At 42.8% G+C, this 22,909-nt stretch overlaps 1 protein-coding gene across 4 annotated transcripts in view; it reads left to right on the top strand.

Moving 5' to 3' along the window:
• Window positions 1-22,909, top strand: part of STOX2 (storkhead box 2) — a 133,056-nt gene that overhangs the window by 40,912 nt on the left and 69,235 nt on the right. The window contains exon 1 of one of the 4 annotated variants that reach the window (XM_081208766.1): window positions 11,619-11,996. The exons of 2 other annotated variants lie outside the window; for them this stretch is intronic. Coding sequence is in view for 1 of the 2 variants with exons in the window: in XM_081208764.1 (XP_081064890.1) it covers window positions 12,801-12,966 (166 nt within the window). In the remaining variant the exon portion in view is untranslated. Of the gene's footprint in view, window positions 1-11,618; window positions 12,967-22,909 lie in introns of those variants that run through there. One more of the 4 variants, XM_081208764.1, reaches the window with a different exon arrangement.

Raw genomic sequence — 22,909 nt, 5'->3', positions numbered from 1 at the left:
AAATCCGGCCTGTGGACTGTCCGGGAATCAGCGTGTTTTTACATGAGTAGAATGTGTCCTTTTATTTAAAATGCATCTCTGGATTATTTGTGGGGCATAGGAATTTGTTCATTCTCCCCCCCACACTTCAAAATATAGTCCGGCCCCCTTCTGAAAAAGTTTGCTGACCCCTGAACTAATGTGTCATCTGAATTGAGCTCATGACTAAATTCTCTTCTTGCCAGCTATGAGCTGTAGCCAAGAATAAACCATTTAAACCTAGTTTGGCTTACTGTGTTGTATGAACCAACTAAATGTATTTCCAAGCAAAACAAGTTGCTCATAAGCCTTTTCAGCTAAAGTGCATGTGTAATAGCATCTCAAAAGATGACTCTCATGGATCGTTTTACTCCTGCAGTAATAAGAATATTTATTGTAGACGTGGCATTTGACCACCAACCATATGACAATCCATTAACTTTCTATGTAAAATAAAACGTGGTAATAAAAATAAGTTACACAAACAAACCTACGGACAATTAAATAGTATTTTGGGCTGGGATAAATGCTGGCCTCAACTTTTGTTTTCCACAGTTTTAAATATCTATAGCACAAAGGCCACAAGTTGACATATAGAAGCCAGCTGTACTGCATATCATTTTAAATGACAGCATGCTATAAGGGAAGAAGATAATAAATTTCCTCTAGCAAATGCCATTACACGATTTATCAGCTGTCCAAATATAACAGTAGGCACCTGTTTGTCTCTTCCCCCATCTTCATCAAAGAGCTCACTGGCAAGCAGGGCAAGTTACCCTGTGGCTTTTTAAAGCTGCTGTCTGTACAATCTTGCCTGTAACAAGAGAGCAGCTGTTGAATGTTTCAGCATTTAACACCATGCCTTAGCACGGTTAATGTTTTAGTTGAGAAACTGAAGGGAAATAATATAAAGCAAAGGGTGCTCAACAGGTGGCCCACAGGCCACATAAGACCATCATGCTATTCTCTCTGCTGCTTCAGCTGATTGGACCCTTCTGAGTTGTTGTCTGTCTCAACATACATCACTATAGTGATGGTTACCTCTGCTGTTGCTTTGCTGTCCCTTCCAAGCGACTGATAGGTAAACTCCTGTGAAATGTATGGCTCACATGAATCTTGGCAGTACCAGTGCAGAGCAGTTACAATGTGGATGTTTTCAAGTCCCCAAAATGAGAAGCACCTGTATCCTCTACATGCCAGTATGGTACTGTCTGACACACAAGGGTTGGAGGAAAGTACAGTAAAACAGGATCCAGTCTTAAGTACAAGTTTGAGAGGACATCATTCCTGCCCATTGGCCATGCTGGCTGATGGGAGCTGTGGGGTTGAACAGCGTCTGGAGGGCCACAGGTTCTGTACCCCTGCTCTAAGGATCATGCCAAAATTAGCGCACTGTATAACCACAGAACCTAGGACTTGCTGATCAGAAGGTCGGCGGTTCGAATCCCCGCAACGGGATGAGCTCCCATTGCTCGGTCCCAGCTCCTGCCAACCTAGCAGTTTGAAAGCACGTCAAAGTGCAAGTAGATAAATAGGTACCACTCCAGCGGGAAGGTAAACGGTGTTTCCGTGCGCTGCTCTGGTTCGCCAGAAGCGGCTTAGTCATGCTGGCCACATGACCCGGAAGCTGTACGCTGGCTCCCTCGGCCAATAAAGTGAGATGAGCGCCACAACCCCAGAGTCGGTCATGACTGGAACTAATGGTCAGGGGTCCCTTTACCTTTACTTATTGGTAGCACATTTCTGCTAAATATGTCTATTTATTCTTACAAATTTCAAATCAATTTCAAAATCAAACAGCAAGACTGAATATTGGGCAGAATCTTCACAGCTGTTTTCATGTTCTCATGCAGCAGTACCTCTCTTTTCTGAACAGCAAGCTCTTCCTCCCTATCACAAGCTACTTTTTTTTTTCAAAGTTGAAAAAGTTTTAAAAGCACCTTGTAGTGCTATGTGGAGATGCGCTGCTACCTGAGAAAAAGAAAATGGTCTTTGCCTTTGAGATCCTCCAGATTTCAGCCCTTGACTTGTGTACAGCCATAGAACATGGTTATGCAAAATGCATGAGAAATGTACTAAACCCTTTCCCCCTCTGCTTAAGCTCTGTATAATGTTGTACAGTACATATTATGAGAGCTGTGAAACTTGTAAAATCTTAAATCAACCAGGTGAAACTTGAGGATATTTATAATACCTGGGGGTTTTCCCCCCTGAAAACACATGCTCTGTGCTTTATTTCAGTAGTGAGGCCCTCAGTCCATCAGAGAGCCATGATGTGTTTTGGAGACGACATTAGTCAGCACAGCACAGCCCCTTGGTTTCAATAAGACTTACCGTATTTTTCGCTCTATAAGATGCACCACAAGACGCACCTAGTTTTTGGAGGAGGAAAACAAGAAAAAAAAATTCTGAATCTCAGAAGCCAGAACAGCAACAGGGATCGCTGCACAGTGAAAGCAGCAATCCCTCTTGCTGTTCTGGCTTCTGGGATAGCTGCGCAGCCTGCATTCACTCCATAAGACGCACACACATTTCCCCTTACTTTTTATTTATTTTTTTAATAAAAATTTTATTAGGGTTTTCTCATTTTTTTTTAGACAAACACAAAAACATAAACATACACATCGACACTACACACAAATAACACGTATAATTTTAAAACCTTATTTTCTTAACCACTTTCCCGGACTTCCCCCACCTCCCCTTCTTGCATCCCAATTCCAAAAATTTAGCTCAGCAAGTTCTTTATACCCAAATTATCCCTTATTGATATTTTACTTAATCCGTCTTAGTTAGCCAATTTTAAACTTCTAGACCTCATTTTAATACTCGACATTAACCCCTTTTTCTAAGGTCGACCCAAGTTCCCTTTCACGAGGTTCCCAATTATTAAAATAATTACAAAACAACCTGTCGAATGAAAACATATAATTGTACCTCTTTGGATTCCAAAGCTCCCCCCCCCCCCAGTTTCGATCCCCAGAAATTGTCCTTCAGTCTGTCAGTTCTCAGCCTGGATCTATCACGTCCGAGGCCCTTAAATCTCTCTCGGTCCCTTTCAGCCGGTTTTGTTGACAGTCCTTTATGTTGAACATCAGATCTTGGAGCATCTTTGACCCAGTAGGGTCCATGTTTTTTCCAACCAGACCTCCATATTCAAAGAAAAAGTCCAGGTCCTGCTTCTTATTTTTTCTAAGTCCAAGTGTCCCAAATGTCCCAAACATTCCAGTTTTCACCTTGATCAAATTTGTAATCCATAGGTCTTCCGGACTCCCCATAGGGAAAAATCCCCAATCTTCATTCTCCATTTCGAACCAAAATTTCGTCATCCAAACCTTGCTTTCCTTATATTCCAACTTAACAGGCCTCTGGTTGTCCTTTTTCACTTGCAACATTTCCGCTCCTCCTTCGCATTCCTCCAAAACAGCACATGTATCTTCCTTTCCAGCTGCTTTTCTTGAGTCCAGTCCTTAGCCGCTTCCGCAGATTTGTTTATTTTAAGGTTCAAGGTTGTAAGATTTGTAGCCATAACATCACTCTGCTCTTGCAGCTTTCCCAGGAAATCAAACACCCTATCCAACTCTGCCTGTATTTTTCCATCTGCAGCCATTGTAATATCTCAGAACCCCCTCTAGAGGGATTCTAGTTACTAAGTTTTCTTTCTCCAACAATCGGGTTATTTTGTTCTTATTTCCTCTCTAGTTTCGAAAACTTACAGTCCAATGTAACAAAAATAACCGGCACAAGTAGCAAAAGATAGAATTTCCTGACTTTGACAGCTCATTTGACAGCTGTCAAAATCTGTAAATATCTTCTACAGGCTCTCTCACGGATCGCTCCCGGAGCTCGGAGGGAATCCGCCATTTGCTGATCGCGCTAACCCGGAAGTTTCCCCTTACTTTTTAGGAGGGAAAAAGTGAGTCTTATAGAGCAAAAAATATGGTACTCCCTGGTAAATTGCATTGGGTTTCAGCCTTAATCGCTTTCCTTGCTCTGGCTGTGTTTGCAACATGCCAATCTGCTTTTTGCTCTCCACACCTTTTCTGCATCTACTTCCCATAACTGTGCCATCCCAGTTATCACCCCCCTCTCCACTACTTACCCTCATTTGTTATTTGACTCATTCTCCAGAACTGCTGTTTTGTGGTTCATCATATTTTAACCCAACAGTGTACTTTACTGGTCAGAAGAAATTTTAATCCAGAACTGAGAAACGCCTGGCAGGGGCAGCAACATTTGCTTTCCCATTGGCTCATTCTCATTCAAGCCAATATTCAGGGTAAATCCAACAGGATTTGCCAAAGCCTTTCCTTTAGGTGCCTTAGCTGCTCCTGTTTGCTAGTATGTAGAAACTTGTATGCTGTGAACTGCTCTGAGATCTTTGAATGAAGGGCAGTATACAAATTTAAGGTAGGTAGGTAGGTAGGTAGGTAAGTTAAGTACAGTGGTACCCCGCAAGACGAACGCCTCGCGAGACGAAAAACTCGCAAAACGAAAAGTTTTTTCGTTTTCGAGTTGCCTCGCAAGACGAATTTCCCTATGGGCTTGCTTCGCAAAACGAAGCTTGCCCCGGGGACAGCGGGTCTTCTCTTTTGAAGCAAGGGGCTGGGGGGAGATAGCGATCTCCCTGCAGCCCCTTGCTGCAAAAGACGTCCGGGGGAAGCGGGGAAGCGAAGCGCTTCGCTTCCCGCTGCCCCCGGACCTCTTCTGAAGCAAGGGGCTGGGGGGAGATAGCGATCTCCCTGCAGCCCCTTGCTGCAAAAGACGTCCGGGGGAAGCGGGGAAGCGAAGCGCTTCGCTTCCCGCTGCCCCCGAACCTCTTCTGAAGCAAGGGGCTGGGGGGAGATAGCGATCTCCCTGCAGCCCCTTGCTGCAAAAGACGTCCGGGGGAAGCGGGAAGCGAAGCGCTTCGCTTCCCGCTGCCCCCGAACCTCTTCTGAAGCAAGGGGCTGCAGGGAGATAGCGATCTCCCTGCAGCCCCTTGCTGCAAAAGACGTCCGGGGGCAGCGGGAAGCGAAGCGCTTCTTCCCCGCTTCCCCCGGACGTCTTTTGCAGCAAGGGGCTGCGGGGAGATCGCTTCTCCCGGTGCTCCGAAGCCGGGCGGGGGGCAGGGGACACCTCCCGCCGCCGCGGGGACACCTTTTGAAGGCAGGCGGGGGGGGGAGCAAAGACTTTCGCCCCCCGCCCGCCTTCAGAAGAGGTCCAGGACCTCTTCTGAAGGCTGGCGGGGGGCAAAAGTCTTTGTCCCCCCCTGCCTGCCTTCCCAGGGGCTTTTAAATCGCCCCGGACAGCGGAGAAGTCCTCCGCTGTCCGGGGCGATTTTAAAATGCCGCCCGCCAGCATTTTAAGATCGCCCGGACAGCGGAGAAGTCCTCCGCTGTCCCGGGGTTTTTTAAAATGCTGGGGGTGGGAAGAAAAGCCCTTGTGTCCCCCCCCAGCCTTCAGAAGAGGTCCGGGGACAGACTGTCCCCGGACCTGGTCTGAAGGCGGTTTCCCTAGGAACGCATTAATTGATTTTCAATGCATTCCTATGGGAAACCGTGCATCGCAAGACGAAAGAACCGCAAGACGAAGAGATTTGCGGAACGAATTAATTTCGTCTTGCGAGGCACCACTGTAAGTAAGTAAGTGAGTGAGTGAGTGAGTGAATGAATGAATGAATGAATGAATGAATGAAGATGCATAATAAGTGGCCTAAGAGGAAGAATTTTGTAATGACTCTGAGCAAAAGGGAATTTTCATCATGAGAGAAAGTGGCTGAGGTGCTTGTGGGGAGAAGGTTTTTGGGATCAAAGGCTCTGTTGGGAACTGAATGAGAAGCCTTATTCATTTTCTACTGAATCTGAATATGGGGGCCTGGGGGCCAAATGCAGACCTCCAGGCTGCTCTCTGTCTTGGAACTCTCCCTAGGCCACACCTTTCACTGGCTCTGCTATACACTCCAAACAGTTTTGTCTAGTTTGGAATGTGTCCTTGAATTCTGATAATACATCTTGCTTCTCTGAGAGATGACTGTTGGGACGGGTGCATGAGTGTCTATAGAAACTAGTTCAAACTACATTTCCCCATTACGTGTGCATGTGGGAGACAGGGAAGAAAGGTTAAATTTACATGTGGCCCTTGTAAGGTTGCCTGGGAGAGAATGCATCCCTTGAACTGAAGAAGGTCCTCCTAGCTCCGTCTTGGTGTGTTCAGCAGCATCCTAAGAACAGGTTGTGTGACCTTATTCAGGTCACATTTGCTTGGAAAGCTTCTCTGGTTATGTCCGTGTGAATGGCAGTGACTGTGGGCCCCCTCTCTAAGGACTCTGTATTCAGTCTTCCTTCTCACTGTCCCCTTGCCTGACATAGAGGACGGAGTATGAGCTGAAGAGGATTAGGATTTATTAAACTGAAGTAACTGTTCATGCAAGCATGGCTGCAGGTATTTCAAACTGAGGTGGTTTCCTGCTTCACTTTCAACTCTTTAAAAAATGCAGGGTAAGAAGTATGAGCCTTGAGTCATAGGTTGCCACCTATGAAATGTGTACCTGTGAGCACAAGCCTTTGGATTAAAAAGCAGAATAGGATATAAATCAGCAAAACCTTTCTTCTCTCGATGGGACATTTAGAGAATGGGGAATCTAACCGGACTAAAAGTAATTGTTTGTTAAAATAAACACATTGTAGAACAAAGGAAAAGAAAAGCTGGTGGAAGAGAAGCACTGCATTCCTGTTATTGTGCATCCCAGAACCACAAGAAGGGAGAGAAATATAATCTGAAATAAGCTTAAGAGGTTCTGTAATTAAGCCTGGATTAGTACAATAGCCTAATATACCTGCTGCCCTTCTGCAGGTAAGTGGCAGACTAGCCTGAGGATGTCTGAATGGCTCCTGCTTTTATATTTGGAAGATCCTGCTCTTACATCAGCAGCCTGGGAATCGCTTTGCTCTCTCTCTCTGTATCTCTCAAGTTTTCAAAAGACAAAATTTGTTCAAACATTGCATCTAAGAAGATATACCCTGAAATGTGTCAAACTGGCAACTGTGGTGCTAATTCAATTCCATCAGTGGAAACAATCTTATACGTACTTAGGATGGAGACAGCCAAAAGATTGTGATTCTTGCCAACTGTTCCTTTTTGTGGCGCCCTTTGTATATCTGATTTGGATGATGATGAGCATTTTCTGAAAGGGAACAAATTAAATCAGTGGCAGACATCCTAAGAGAGATGCTGTACTGTGTCCTTTCTTCATGTTACTTTGCTTAGTGAACCTCAGTATCAGTGTGGGAAAGACGAAACCTGGGACTTCCTGTAACCCAGTATTGGGCCACTCATAAAAGTCATTTCTTTTGAAAGTGACCTGAAAAGGGATAGAGGGGGTGCACTGCAGCATTTGTAATTGCCAACTCATGTGTATAATAAATCCCAATTCCTTTTCTCTGTTTAAGAAATTCCAGCCTCTTTCCCCCAGCTCTTAAGATTCAGGACTCTTACCAAGTGGTACATTAGTTGAAGCTCTGTGCCTGCACTCTCTGTGTATAACATCCACACTCGTTGGGGCATTTCTGTTATATCCAGCGTAGAACTTTAACCAATATATATTTTATTCACTAAGTAGCCATTGCCCCTGAACTCCTAAACTTGTTGGTTTTGTTGTTGCTTACTCCATGTGGAAGAGATGGATGGATGCAGAGCTCTGTTTTCATGTTTGAGCTTTCCAAACAAAACTTTTCACCATCTCAGCCTCCCCCCTTTGAACCTTTGAACTCTTTAAGGTTTCAATTAACATTAGCAGTTTAAGGCTGAAATGCGTACATCTTATGATGCTTTTTGCTTGTTAGTCAAGAGGCGGTCTTGACCCCAGACCAAACTTTCCACATTTAAAGGCTAGAGAAACTGCTGGTGTCCCAGTAGTGCCACCTAACCACCCATCTAACACCAACTTTCAGACTAAAGAAATTCGCAAGAACTGATCACGTGTCCCAGGGATGAGCATTGGCAAAGCAAATTGACAATATCATCCCCCTGCTTTTTGCTTCTAGTATGTCATAGACAGAAAGAAGCACTTGAGCATGGGAAATACATCTTCACCTGTCATGGCTAAATTCTATTGAAATGTACCCTCCACTAACTTGTTTAATCTATTTGAAGCCATTTGCCTTTTTTGTTTCAACACACTGGGTTGACATTCCTGGTGGACTTTCTATTATGATCAGTTTATTAGGTAGCCGCAGCCAACCTATGAATGTGCATTGTGTAGTTATGATTGTTTGTCCCTAGCGTGCATTACTTTGCTCTTACTAGCAGTGAATTTTATTTGCTAGTATATTTGTTTATCCAGTCAGTGTGGAGAGATCCCCTTCTGTCTTTTTTTCATTACTGTTTTGAGCTTTGTTATTCTGTTTACTTTGGTGTTGCCGGTAAACTAAACTAGAAGCTTATTCAGTCTTATCTCCAGATAAGTAGTGCAATCCATATAGAACTTCCAATATTTATTACTTTCTTTTATAAGAAGCATCCACTTACTCATGCCTAATTACTTTTGAAGTTGCACCTTTCAAATCCATGACCTTTTAAAAATGTGAAATATTTTGGCAATAATGGATATAGGGTTTTTATGTATTCATTGCTACGTTAAAGATATGCCTATTTATAATTATATGTAGTGAGAACCTTTCGTTGTTTAATATGGCTTTCAGTGGGGAAACTGTTGCAGTGTTTCACAGATGGTTAGCAGTGTGTATATATAGCGTGGAAGTGCTTGTGGAAATGGTACTGTAGTTGTGTTCTTCTTTGTGTTGTACTGGAAGAAAAGTGGGGAACATTAAGATGGTGATGTCTTGAGTGGCAGAAGTTTGGCAGCTTGACCTGGAAACCTCACTGACTTGAATTTATTCCTGCTGACTTGTTTGGAGCAATGACACTGTGGTCCATTGAAAATGGTCTCCCATGGCGTTCCCATGTGATTTTTTTGTTTAAATGAACCCCTGCCACGTTTAGCCTTAGCGATATTCTCCAAGAGATGGCTGTGTAATGGATGGTGCAATGACTTTTCTGCAGAAAGATTGCATCCACCACTTTTTCTCCTTTTAAGTCAAAGAGAACCATATGGTGGTTGTCATTGGTAAATTAAACTTGTGCTAATGAGCAAAGCTACTTCTTGGTCTCTGTGATGAATTAATAGTAATCTGTAAAACCAATGAAGGCAAAGCACCTCTTTACACAATCTGTTACCTTGGCCCAGGGTTAATGTTTTGAACTCACTCCAACCTCTGACTTGTTTACAAATCCATGGCCGAATTAGAAGTTGAAAGGAGGTGAAAGGAGGTCCACAACCCCAACCATATCTATGGTCCTTAATTCACCTTTCATTCATTACTGTAATGATCAGCTGAACAGCAGCAAAATTACCTATGGAAGGTGATATTTAAAATCCCCTAGAGAAACCTTGAAGTTGGTTTAAGATTCTGACTTGCTCTCAACCCAGTAACTGCAGTTTCTCCGTTTGGATGAAATGGGAACTACCATTTATATATTTTAAGCTGTTGAGAATTGCAGCATGGCAAGAAAAAAGGAGGGAAGAATGTTTAGCAGCAAAGTAATTTTCAGGTGGGGACCCGGGTGGCGCTGTGGGTTAAACCACAGAGCCTAGGGCTTGCCGATCAGAAGGTCGCGGTTCGAATCCCCACAACGGGGTGAGTTCCCATTGCTCGGTCCCTGTTCCTGCCAACCTAGCAGTTCGAAAGCACGTCAAAGTGCAAGTAGATAAATAAGTACCGCTCCTGTGGGAAGGTAGACGGCGTTTCCATGCGCTGCTCTGGTTCGCCAGAAGCGGCTTAGTCGTGCTGGCCACATGACCCGGAAGCTGTACGCCGGCTCCCTCGGCCAGTAAAGTGAGATGAGCGCTGCAGCCCCAGAGTTGGTCACGACTGGACCTAATGGTCAGGGGTCCCTTTACCTTTAATTTTCAGGTGGCAACTTGGGTGACTAATCTCATGTATGTAACACTGGATATCCCTGGGCAGCTTTGAAGTATTGATGACATCTCTATGAAAATAAGTGGCAGGAAATGTGTTCTCAGGGACTAGGAAAGGAAAAAGTTCTTCTTAAAACATTTCTAGTCCTAGTGTGGCCTTCATTGACTCTGGGGAGCAAAAGCTTTGTAGTGACTAGTGAGCCCAGCAAGGAAGAGAGAAAAATGTCCCGGGCTCTTAATCTGTTACTTTGCATATGAGAAGTTAACCCTTTCAGGTCCACACTGAAAACTATTGTTGGAAGTTCAATTTCACTACTCATATCCATTTCTTCAGAGTATTGTTTATATAGCATAAAAGGACTTTTTTAAAAAAGTGAACAGGTGAATGGCTAATGAAAACAGAAATGTGTGTGCGCGTGTGTGCTGGAAGGGTAGTAGCCTCCAAAGAGGCTCTTTATGTCCTGACTGTGACAGAGACATGATAAATAGGGACTAGAGAGAAAATCTTCTCTGTGGTCACACCTAAATTTTGGGACTCTGTGTCCTTGGAGATTTTATTGGCCACCTCTTTTATGGTGTTTCGCCATGAGGCAAAACCTTTCCTGTTCTGGCAGGTGTGTGTTTTATTCGGAAAGTTTTTTTTTACCTGGAGTTGTGTTTTTTTATCTGATGCCTTACTTTATCTCCTGTTCTAGTCTATTTGTGTTATATTGTACCTTATAAATTTTTATTGTACTTTTTGGTTGCTTTTGATTGCTTTCAGCTGCCCAGAGTGGAATGTAGGCACCAGATAAAAATGTTCCTATAGATAAACAAGGCCTCTGAATTGTTTGATAGTAAATAATGTTATTCCGAATGAAAATTATTGGCCTTAAGAGCTCTTGCGGTTAAAAACAAGCATAGTTAAAATTCCTTTTGGTGGAGAGGTAAAAGGGGTGGAGGGTGTGTGTGTGTGTGTGTGTGTGTGTGTGTGTGTGTGTGTGTGTCTCCCTCTAAGTCTCCAGATAGAACAGAATCCTACAGCCTTCCCACAGTCATTCTCTGGCTGCTTGGGTGCTCTCCAGCTCACAGACATCCCAAACAGAATTGGACCTCTCTCCTTTTAGTATCCTGCATGCATTGTTGTCTCACAATGATTGGCTATTGGACTAGAAACAGCTGTACCAAGCCTTTGGTTTGCAAAAGAGATTACAGGCCTTTCTCATAGAGTCTGATTGGTTGGCAGTGTGTGCTGAGAGAGAGAGAGAGAAGGGCCAAAGAAGTAGTAGTAGTACGAGCTGCTTCTAGGCAGTTTGATTACCGGTACTTTTGTCCTAGAGTTCCTCTCCAGCTGTCAAATGAATGGGTTACCTCCACCAATCTCCCTCCCCACCCACCCTTTCCAACATCAGTGATTGTTTGGACAGGCTAAGAAATCTATCAGGCAGGTTTGGTTTCAAAAAACAAAACAAAACAGAAAAACAAAGGCGTTTCTGTTTTTTCTTTGTAAGAAAAGAGAGAAGGTAGAGGCTGGATTGTTATTTTGAAAATTAAAAAAAAACACACAACTTTGTATGTAAATACGCACAAACTGATTATAGGCTGGGGCACAAGCGAAGGTTTGGGTGAGCCCAGGGCTATTTTACATGAGAATGTGCCGCCCGACTGGCTGAGCGCGTCTAACTTAAGGCAGCTCCTTGATTAGCATAAGACTGGGTGGCTGCCTTGTTTCCTGCCTTCAGTAGCTATTCACTGTAGTCGAGGCGGAGAGGAGCAGGGAGGCAAGGCAAACGCACCGGATTTGCAGAAAGCAAAGCGCGTTGGGCTTAATCTCGCGGTCCGGCTGCCCCCCAAGGCTGGAGGAGCTGGCACGGCTCGACGGGCGCAGACGTAGGCAAACACAGGCGGTGATGGGAAAAGAGGAATAAGCGTGCATGCGAGAAGGAAGGAAGGACGGCCGGCTGCAGGAGTCTGGAAGAGACGGGACTCGGGAGCCCTCGGCCATGATGACCATCTGCATCGAGCACCATCGCTGCTGCTTGTAGGTTTATGTACACCTTGAATGGGCGCGCGAGCGAGGGATCCTTGCTCTGCCAGTGCGGCAGGAGGAGCTGCGAGAGCTGCTAACGGGGAGAATGGTCGCTGCTGCTGCTGCAGCCATGATTTTTCGGCTGCTCCATTGATGTTTTGCTCGGATTCTGATAGGTTGGAGGAGGGCGGGGGAAGCCAGCCTTTGGCCGCTACCAGCACTTCCCCGCGATTCCTATGGCATTGCAGACCCGATGCTGCTTTGCTTTGCTCCCTGCCGTCTTTCGGGTCAAGCCCAAAGGCAGCCTGCTTTGCCTAATTCGCCTGGGCCTTTTGTGTTGCAGATCACAGTTGGCCGAGCCTTTCTGTGCTGAATCGACCTATTGTTTTGGGACCCCAGAGCTTCCACGCTGCAGATCGCTTCTCTTCTCCCCCCTCCCCCCTTTTTTTCGGTCGCTCTCCTCCTCCACCGCCACTACTCCCCCCCCCCCCGCCTTAGAAGCCACATAATTTGCCTCTCCTCCACATGACTCTGGAAGCTACAAGCCGGGTTTGAGCGCCAATGAAGTGTAATGTATTGTGGGACGTGTGTAAAAGAATTGGATCTTTCCAAGGGGGGAAAGGAAAGGACCTGCGGTCTGCTTGATGGACAAGGTAGTGGCAAAATGTTGCTTGCAGAGCCGACCCGAGCGGTGCCTGTAAAGAGACGGGTGTAAAACGAGTGCAGCGAGCAAGCCGTGAGGCCTCCTGGCTCATGCCGCTCCTGCTGCTGTTGTTGCTGCTGCTCGTGGTGGATTAGACTGCAGGTAGCCTCAAAATGAAGAAGACGCGAAGTACAACCTTGCGGCGAGCCTGGCCTAGCTCTGATTTTTCTGACCGGGCCTCTGATCGCATGAGGTCCCGCAGTGAAAAGGACTACCGCCTGCACAAACATTTCCCCCCAGCTTTCCTTTCCCAGGCTTCACGGGGCTACATGACATCTGGTCAGTAACTGGCTGTGTGTGTTTGTGTGTGTGTGTAGATCTGTATGTTTGTTTCAAGGCATGGGCTCGCATGTTTGTTTATCTCCCCTGTGCTGTGTAAAAAAAAAAGGGGGTTATCTTGTGACTGATTAACATAGGTTGTAATGAATAATGCAATTTCTTTTAAAGCTCACATCCACCATTTTGTACCTCAGGAAGATTCACAGCAGGGCCTGCTCAATATGGTGTTTAAAGCCTTCCAGGCCCCCCCCCCGCTTCCCCCTAAAATAAATGGAGAGAAAAATGGTCAGATCAGTATTTTCAACGAATCAAAATGCCTAGTAGATGTGATCCCAGAAGTCTCTCCCCCCCTCCCAAATCTGCATCCCTGGTCTCCTTCTGCTAAATCATGATTACCAAATCAGATATTGCCTCTTAATCCAGCTAAATGCAATTATCTCAATAGGCATTTCTGCGTTTCATTTTCTAAACAACAACAAAAAGTGTCGCTGCTGTTGGGGTTTCTGTGAATAGAGCCTTCGTGTCCCAGTAGACTGTTTTTGTCTATGGAAGTTCTTTTTGGTTATACAAAAATAAGTATAAATATAAACATTTGTGTGTTAGGAGGACAGGGTGTCTGTGGATATGTATCACATGTGTATGCTCATCTATTCAATTGCTTCAGTGGAAGCTCTTTAGAATAATGGACACTGCACCAACATGCTTGTGCATGCATGGCAGGATAAGAGCACAAACAATAAAGCTGTGGAAGATTATAACAAGGGGAAACAGTCATCTTTTAATAAAAATTATGAAAGGAAATGCCTCATCCCTCCCTTTTAATGATGCCTTTATATTCCATCCATTCTATGATTCCCTTTTGAGATGTTCAGGAGGGAACAGGAAATAATCTTTAAGAGAATGTTGACGAGAAGGACAAAATATCTTGGAAGCCTCCTTTGTTGTTTGAGTGCTTCGTTAGTGTGACAATCCGACATAATGTTTCATGACCATGATGCCAAATACCCCATTTATCATCAAGGCATATTTTTCCCTGTGAGACTCACTTTAGCTTAGAGAAATGAAGATTTCTTATATGTATCTAGAAAAGGTTTTCCATCTCCTTCCTGTATCCCATCCCCAGATTCAAGTCAAACTTAGTGGTTATCAGCAATTTACATACCTAACTTATTCCTTTGCATTCTAATAAATATGTCACTTTAAACAGTACTGGAGCAGATTCTTATGTTTTAAGAATCTCTTGTGAACATTCTTTTGTCAGCAACCATAAACATAAAAAATAAATCTTTTATGGAAATATTACTTGACTAAGTTTTGGTGAACAAGCTTATTTGTTTTGCTCAGAAGGTATGCATTAAATGAAATGACAAGTGTAATTTATGCTTTAAGGAGCTGAAAGGCAACTATATTGTTTATAGTTTGGTTGCTGCAGTACATATAGCAACACACCTATGAGAAATCTGGCCTCACTGTATACACCTAGAATCTGAGCTGGTGTTCATTATCACAGTGCAGTTTTTCCCCCCTCCCAAAAAAAGAGAGAGATTTGGAACATTTTAGATCAGAATGATTAGATAATGCCCAACAGAATAGACAATTAGTTTTCTGCAACTGTATTAAGACTATGGAGGGGGGGAAACAGGTTTCTTTGTTTTTCTTGAAAGCAGTGTTGTTGAAAGAGTTGTCCTTTTAACAGATGTATTTCACCTAAGAGTTTTATAGGTGACAATTAGCATGAATTAAATGCAAAGTATGTGTGTATTCATAAAAACAAACTCTGGAGAGTAGTTGCATGGTCCAGTTTGATTATCAATACTGAGTTGTCTGGTTCCAGAGGTGTGTGTATGTGTGTAAGTAATATAGACACATATATGAGTCTGTACTTGTTTGGGGGATGGGAAGGTAGTGCCTATTGTGTCTGGACATTCTAAAACAGAATGTTACATCTTTGAATATCCCAGAGGCAATAATCTGCAGTGCTACAATGCAAGAACGTATGGTGTGGGGGGTGGGAGGAGAGGGAGCAGGTGACACATCCACTATGAGTAATACACTATAATTGTTAGGAGTATAGCACAAGTGGCAGTTGAAACAAGAATGATGTAAAGCAAATCTAGCATGTGATACTGTAGCTGGAAAAGTAATTTTGGCCTCTTTGTGGGTTGACTCTCTCTCTCTCTCCCTTTTTTTTTAATGAACTCTGTCCTTTGCCTTTCCAAATATTGGTTTTGGGTGGAATGGGTACTGTATCTAAACACTTCGGCTATTTTAAAAGGAAGCTCTCTTCCTGACAGGAAATCTATAGGAAGTCGTCTTGCATAAAAGTAGCAGTGACTGTGAATACAAATGCTTTCTTTGTCACCCAAACTGTTTTACAGGAGAGAGGGCCTTGAAACACATGGGCTTTTCAAGAGGGCTGCATTCTGTTTATCCAGTCATTTGGCCTAATTACTATTAGTATTGTTGTGGTCCCTTTTAAATAAGTGCTGTATTGTTTGGGAGATAAGAGACAATGTTGCTTGCTTGGGCTTGATTGTTTGAGCCCAAGGACATTGAGGGATGCAAGCAAGTAGATTGTTTTCTTCTCCCTCCCACACTCAAAAGACTGTAAACTCATTAGTATGCACTTTGAGTCTTCGGGATTGGGCATGGGTTTATTAAGCAAGATCTAATTTAAAATTCTTTTTAAACGATTCTCTCTAACCCCTCCCCCACCAATACATGTACACAAGATCTTCATGACTGTATCAGACCAAAGGCTACTGTAATCCAATATCCCAGTTCCTACAGTGACCAATCGGATGTCTTGTGAGAGGCCCGTAGGCAGGACTTGAGCACAATGCCCCTCTCATGCTGTGGTTCACCAGAGACATGCTGTTTCTGATCCTGGAGGTGTTATACAGCCTTTGTGACCAGTAGCCATCACTAGCCACATCCTACAGGAATCCCCTTTTTTGAGCCATCTGAGTTGGCGGCCATCATTTGGTGGTAGAGAATTCCATTCTTATAAACATGCACTATATGAAGAGAAGTACTTTCTGTTGCCTGTCCTGAATCTCCAACCATTCAGCAGCTTTGGATGACCCTGAGTTCTGGCGTTGTGACAAAAGGAGGAAAAAATATACCTACCCACGTTCTCCGCACATGGGTAATTTTATGCAGCACTATCATGTCCCCTTTACTCAGCTCTTTTTTTTATTTTTATAAAAACCCCAAACAGTGTAACCATTCCATATAGGGGAGTTGCTCCAACCCTGATTATTTTGGAACCGAAGGTCAGTTTTCCTGTAAATGGCTGTAAGAGTTTTGAGTGTTGTTTAATTATTTTATTTCATACAATTTGCATACCACTCGATTGTAAAAGACCTCAAAGTGGTCTTAACACAGTTACCAAGAATGGTAATCTGACAGTGTATGTGCTTTTCAATAACAAAATGGTCCAAATAATTACTGTAGAAGTGCAACTGTCTACAAAGTTGAATGGGAGAGGGCTTCTTTTTTAAAAATTGCATTTACTTTATGAATTAGTAATATTATGAATTTATAGTAAAAAACACCAGTACCTAATGTTAGCATTTTGAATACTATTTTGAGTGGGCTACTAATAAACAGTGAAATGTTTTGAAAAAGCTGATAGACAACCCATGAAGAAACTGTTAGGTAAAGTAGTGATATTTTCACGGTGAGATTCTGTGCCTTTTGCTGATGAATAATTGTCTATTGAATGGCCTCTGCTGAAGTTCAGAGTTTCTTTAGGCTCCTGAGCAAGCATAGGGTTCAGAGGCCATGCAGAGAGTTCATTGTTCATGCTGAAAATATACATATCTCATAAGAAAGCACGCTGACTTTTATGCCTTTGAAATAAGTAGAAACTGCAACAATAAACATGTTTGACCTTGTATCTAGAGAGAGATTTTGACTACTGGTAGGTCTATCCTAATAATTTTTATAACTTGAAAATGAGAGTAACAGTAGATACTATAATAGTGATGAATTTTAACCAATAGGAAACAGTCATGCTAAATAACAACAACAACAAATGCTAGTATGCTGTTTATACTTACTGAGAGTTTAGAAAGCAAAGTGTTAGTGCATTTTGCTATTGGCCTGGGTCCAACTGCAACTACGTGGAGATTTCTGGACACCAAGTTGGCGACCACAGTTTAAAAGCCTCTGCCTTAGTCCATGGTTAATACCATTTCCATTACAACTCTTTGTGTTTCTCCTTCTTGCATACTGGGACAAGTGAATTGTAAGAGCAAGCTACAGTCAATCAGTATAGTTGAGATCATAGAATCATAGAATAGTAGCATTGTAAAGGACCCCAAGGGTCATGTAGTCCATCTCCCTGGCAAATAGACATTCCATTGTGACAACTGTATCTTAGCTTTAAGGTGCCATTTGGCACCTAACTAATATATCTGAACTTCTAACACTGCCTCTCACTGTCTATCATTTATTTGCACTTAACTATGTATTGAAAGCCCATTACTTAAATTCATTGCAAGAAGATGAGTTGTAATTAAGATAGCCCATGCATGTTTTTGTTTGTTTAGTAGATTTATATTCCACTTTTCCAGCAGTCCTCGAAGTGGCCAGTAATCCTTCTGAAACACAACAGATATATCAAGAACCACATCCTCAAAAAAAGAAAACAGTTCTGGAGGGGTGGGAGCTGACATCAGATGTTCCATCCCACAAGTCAGTTGCTATGTTAGCTCTGTGGGGATCGGGGAGGGGACAGTCCAACTGGAACAGGTCCTGACGTTGCCTTTACCTGCCTGCCTGCCTGCCTGCCTCTTTTCTTCCTTTCCACAGGGCAGCTGGTGCCAGTTGGCCCTGTGGGGGTGATTGGGGAGAGGACAGGGTTGCCATATGTCCAGAATTTCCTGGACACAGCCAGAATACTGCGGGCGGAAATTTGCTAAAATGTCTGGGAAAATGTGGACTTATGGCAATCCATGTCAGCAGTGTCATTTTCCATAAAAATAGCTCAAAAACTTTTTTGCGATTTTGCCAAAGAAGCTCAACAACTTTGGGCAACACTAAACAAACAAAAAACACCAGGGTGAAAAAAGCTAATCAACTTTGTGTCCGGATTCTCACTTTTTGAAACATGGCAACCCTAAGTATGATGCACATACAATATTTGTTCCATCAGAATCTGATTAAGCAAGATGAGTGTGATTGAGCTACTTTCTGCACTGTCTGCTGCTAGCAGCGGTGATATATAAGGTCTAAGGTATATAAAGTTTTGAACAGTCTGCATGAATGTCATTAACTCAAAATATATTAGTAGTGGCTAAATGTCAGAGACAGGCTGGATGCTGAGGACTGGTGAGTGGATACCGATGAGTGGTCACTGGGAGAAGCAGGGTTAGAAACTGACTTGGAAGAAGGGATCAGTGAATTGGGGTAACCTATAACAGCCAGGAAACAAGAGTCAGAGGCAGGAGAAACTGCAAGTTTGGAGAGTGGAAAATAGGTGTGGGAAGGGGAAGAGATAGGTCAGACTGGTGTAGATGCAAGGGTTTCTACACCACCACCTCCTTCCCCCACCTCTCTTGCTCCACTCTCTCCCAGGACCAGGAGAGGATTGAAGGAGGAGCAGAAAGTCACATGTAGACAGTCTTTGCCTGCTTGCGTGCATCTCTGATAGGGGAGAGATATAAGCTGAGGTTGGGGTGGGAACTCTGTGTTGCGGCAACTGCCTCATTGGGTGCACACTTAGGAGTAGCTGACAGACATAGGACGGATGGACATGCCTTTCCCTAACTTGTAGGTGTGTTTTTGACAATAAAATTTAATTTCCCCCTATTGCTACACCAATATATATGTTTGGAATAGTGAGGATGTATTGAGGATACTTAAATCTAGTAAACTCCAGTTTGGGGCTGCTCCTGAGTTTGGCTCAAAAGCTGCTGCTGCTGAAAAATACTGTGACTGGGCTGCTCACTGAGGCAGAATATCAGCAATATGTTGTGTCACTGGTGAAAGAATTGTACTGCCTGCCAGTTAGCTACTGGGCTAAATTCAAGATGCTGGGACTTGTGTACAAAGTCCTTACAGCTTGGGACTAGGATACCTGAAAGATTGCCTCATTCCTTCTGTATCTAACCAGCTATTGTGCTCCGCAAGAGAAGGCCACCTGCAGATGCCATATCATGTGTAGGTCCATTCCTTCAAATATAGGAATTGGACCTTTAGTGTGGTGGCACATAGCCTTTGCAACTCCCTCATGTGATGCATCGGATAGACACCCTCTCTACCATCTTTTTGACACCTATTTATTGAAGACCTTCCTTTTCCAACAAGCATTTTAGGTTGAGAATTTTATCCCGGTTCGCATCTGTATTGTCAAAGTTTTTGTTGTTAAATCACTTCAGTATGTTTAGTGGGAAGTGGCTCATGTATTAAAAAGGAACCAAATGCAAGTCTTGCCACCAAGCAGAAGCTTAAGCACTAATTTTGTTAATGGAGGAGTAACCTACTTGTTCATGTTACTTGATGAAATGCATTGAAAAAGCCATTTAAAAAAGAGATTTTTGGGGAAAAGGGCAGGAGCCTTTTCATACCTCAAAAGAGAAACTTATATTGAGCTTCTTAATACAATTTCAAATAAGGGTTGGTTGGTGCTCAGATAAATGAACAAAGTGACTAAAATACGCATAGGGTCACTTGTGCTTCTGAAATTTGGGCTGCTTATTTGAAGAATGGAAACATGTTGGCTTGAAAGACACTGTACTGTGATTAATTTAGCAACCCTGTCATGTTACTTCAACTCAAGTTTTCCTTCAACTCAATATTAAGAGTTTGTTTCCACTTCTGATGCAATACATAAAATTATTGAAAAACCTGCCAGTGGTCTTTTAGATATTGTTGGACTCCAAACTCTGTCCAGTCCAAGCCAGCATCACCCGTGTTTGGGGATGAGGGGAGTTGTGTTAGTCCAACAATGTTTGCAGTGCCACATATTCCTTGCCCATGTGCTCTGTAATAGAGGCTTGCCATTACATAGGGTGTGTAAGAACCTAGTGCAACATAGATATAAAGGTAAAGGGACCCCTGACCACTAGGTCCAGTCGTGATCGACTCTGGGGTTGCGGTGCTCATCTCGCTTTATTGGCCGAGGGAGCCGGCGTACAGCTTCCGGGTCATGTGGCCAGCATGACTAAGCCGCTTCTGGCGAACCAGAGCAATGCACGGAAACGCCGTTTACCTTCCCACCGGAGTGGTACCTATTTATCTACTTGCACTTAGACATGCTTTCGAACTGCTAGGTTGGCAGGAGGCAACATAGATATACTTGGCTAGAATTCTGTTCCTAAGTCTGAGGAGCAATATAGTATTTCAGCCTGAGTTTCTGACTAAGACCAGGCAGACCCAGGCTCAAATTCCTACTCAGCCCTGAGGCATATTAGGTTAACTTGGACCAATCACATGCACTCATTCTAGCCTACCTCACAGATTGTTGTGAGAATAATAATAAAAAAGTGAGCATGAGGAAGTAATATATTTTTTGCCTCTCTCGGATGAAGGAGAGATAAAAATTAGACAAGGCACAGTGGTTCTGCTCTTCCTTTTGCACCTGGCCTGTTGTCTAATTTTGTATATTTTCTCCATGACAAGGTTTGTTAAGCCTCGCCATGTAATTTGCAAAGTGTCGGTCCAGCTATGCTAAGTTGCAACTGCCCTGGACGAGCACCCAACTGTGAATTTGCTATGGCGAGATGCACATACATCATGTTTCTTTTTATAAAAAGATTATTCAAAACATTTGCGCTCCATCTTTCCACTAGAAGGCCCTCAAGGTGATCTACAATCCAAAATAAAACTATGGCAAAAGTAACCCACTTAAAATAATCAACGAACACACTCACAATTGTAGCAGCTGCAGATAAATTGGAAGACAACAAATGATACAAATATAGTTTTGTTTACTAACACTTGAGAGAATAAAATGTTTTAACAATACTTTAAGAGGGTAGGAACAAAATGAGATCTCTGGAAATATCTCCTCATTAGCCACCCACCAGAGGCAAGAATGATGACCTCAGTGATGAACAAGGAAAGGCGTTTATATTCCCTGACAACTGCTTGAAGTAGTCTCCTACTCTTTCCTGTCTTAAATGTATCGAAGAGATATCATTTTATATTTATAAAGCAGCTTAGACCAATCCTGTACTACAGTCCTGTACATGTTTTTTCAGCTGTCCCACAATATATAGAGCGTCTTCATTTTGGGTAAATGTATGTAGGATTGAAGCCTTAAGTTTGTGGTGTTTTTTGTTTATTTAATTGTTTGGGTAATGGCATTGTTCTAACTGGGCAGACATTGCTTCAGGACTATTTAGGTAAGTGAAGGATAAAATGGGCTGACTTCTTAGGTTAGGGCAAAAGCAAAGAGACATTGCCTCTTGCTACCATTTTAAATATGGCTGGCGTACACATGTGGTCATTGTAGAATGATTGTCCTAGAACCACAACTCTTCAATAAAATCATGAAATGTCATTAGGGGAACCTGGCTTTTATAAGAATATTCCAGAATTCATATTCTTTTAATGCTGCTGAGACCATTGATTGACCTGTAATCAAATTCGATTGGTTCTACTTAGCGCTAAGCAATGGTTTAGCACCATGTGGATAAGTATTGGCAAGTATGAGCTCTTACGCTTCCTGTCTCTTCCTTCCGTGCACCCAGGAGGAGGATCGCTGCTGAGTTTACTTTTAATTTCAAAAACTAAACTCTAGCAGCATGTGTGAACCAAGAATTCTGGTTTACAACCAACAATGGTTACTTGTTAAACAAGCCAGCTCCAAACCATGAAGTTGGCGTGTTTAGCATCTAACCATTGTTGGTTGCAAACTAGAATTCCTGGTTCACGGTTCACACATACTGCTGAGTCAGGGGTGTCCAGATGTTCTTGGACTCCAACTTCCATCAGCCCAGCCAGCACAGTCCAGTGGCCATGGATGATAGGGACTGTAGTTAAAAAGCATCTGGACGGCCATGGCTCCCATTCCTGCACTAAGTCACAAATTGAAAGTAAACATAGTAGAAATCCTCTTTGTTGTGTAAGAGGAGAGGAGACAAAGAGGAGTATGTGAGCTTTGCACAGACCTGCTGAGATTTATCGATATACTGTAGTGCTGGATCATGGTACTAGATGTGAACTAACCAAGAGTGTTTTTATTGTGTTTGAAGTGCAGGAAAGTTTTAATCTCCCTTTGTTATCAACTAACTTGTGGATAGGCTTAGATAAGCCTAAACATAATTTATCAGCTTTCCATTTTTGAAACATATATTTAGCAATCCTGGCATTGGATAGTGTACTGAATTATTTTTTTAAAAAAAACTTGAACTTTTGTGAAATTCTAATGTGTTTTTGGTAACATGATGATCTGTTAGAAATCTAAAATACAATGCTTCATTGTCGGTTCAGCTCACTGACCAACAGCTTGAACTGCTATAACATGCAAATTTTCTTTTTCTTCCTACCTGATGACTGTATAAGATCCTTCCCTTTTCATAATACTAGCAGGAGATGATTTGGAATTACTGTTATTAAGTGGTGGTATCACTTTTACCATGTCAACCAATTGCTTACCAACCAAAAATAACACTTTGTTTTCATCACATTGTAGAAAATGTGATTCCTGTTATTTGAAAAGAATAAGGAGGGGTTCCTATTCAGCTCAGCATAAATGCCGTCTGCTAAGAAAAGCTGCAGCCTCTTAATAGAAAATTCAGGCAGAAGTTTGTTCATTTTATAATATATACCCCATGTTGCCAGGAACACTAAGACGACAGTTTTGTCTTGAACATCAAACAGATATTGGTAGTTCTAGCACTGAATAGGGTGTGAGTAGAAGACCGAGAAAAAAAGAAATACTCAAATATTTTTTGCTTAAATTCTTTAAATTTTTGAACTGTCATGCTAA

Source organism: Podarcis bocagei (genome assembly GCF_964188305.1).
Source record: "Podarcis bocagei genome assembly, chromosome: 9".
Classification (NCBI taxonomy): Eukaryota; Metazoa; Chordata; class Lepidosauria; order Squamata; family Lacertidae; genus Podarcis; species Podarcis bocagei.
This window is presented reverse-complemented; position numbering and strand designations above follow the sequence as displayed.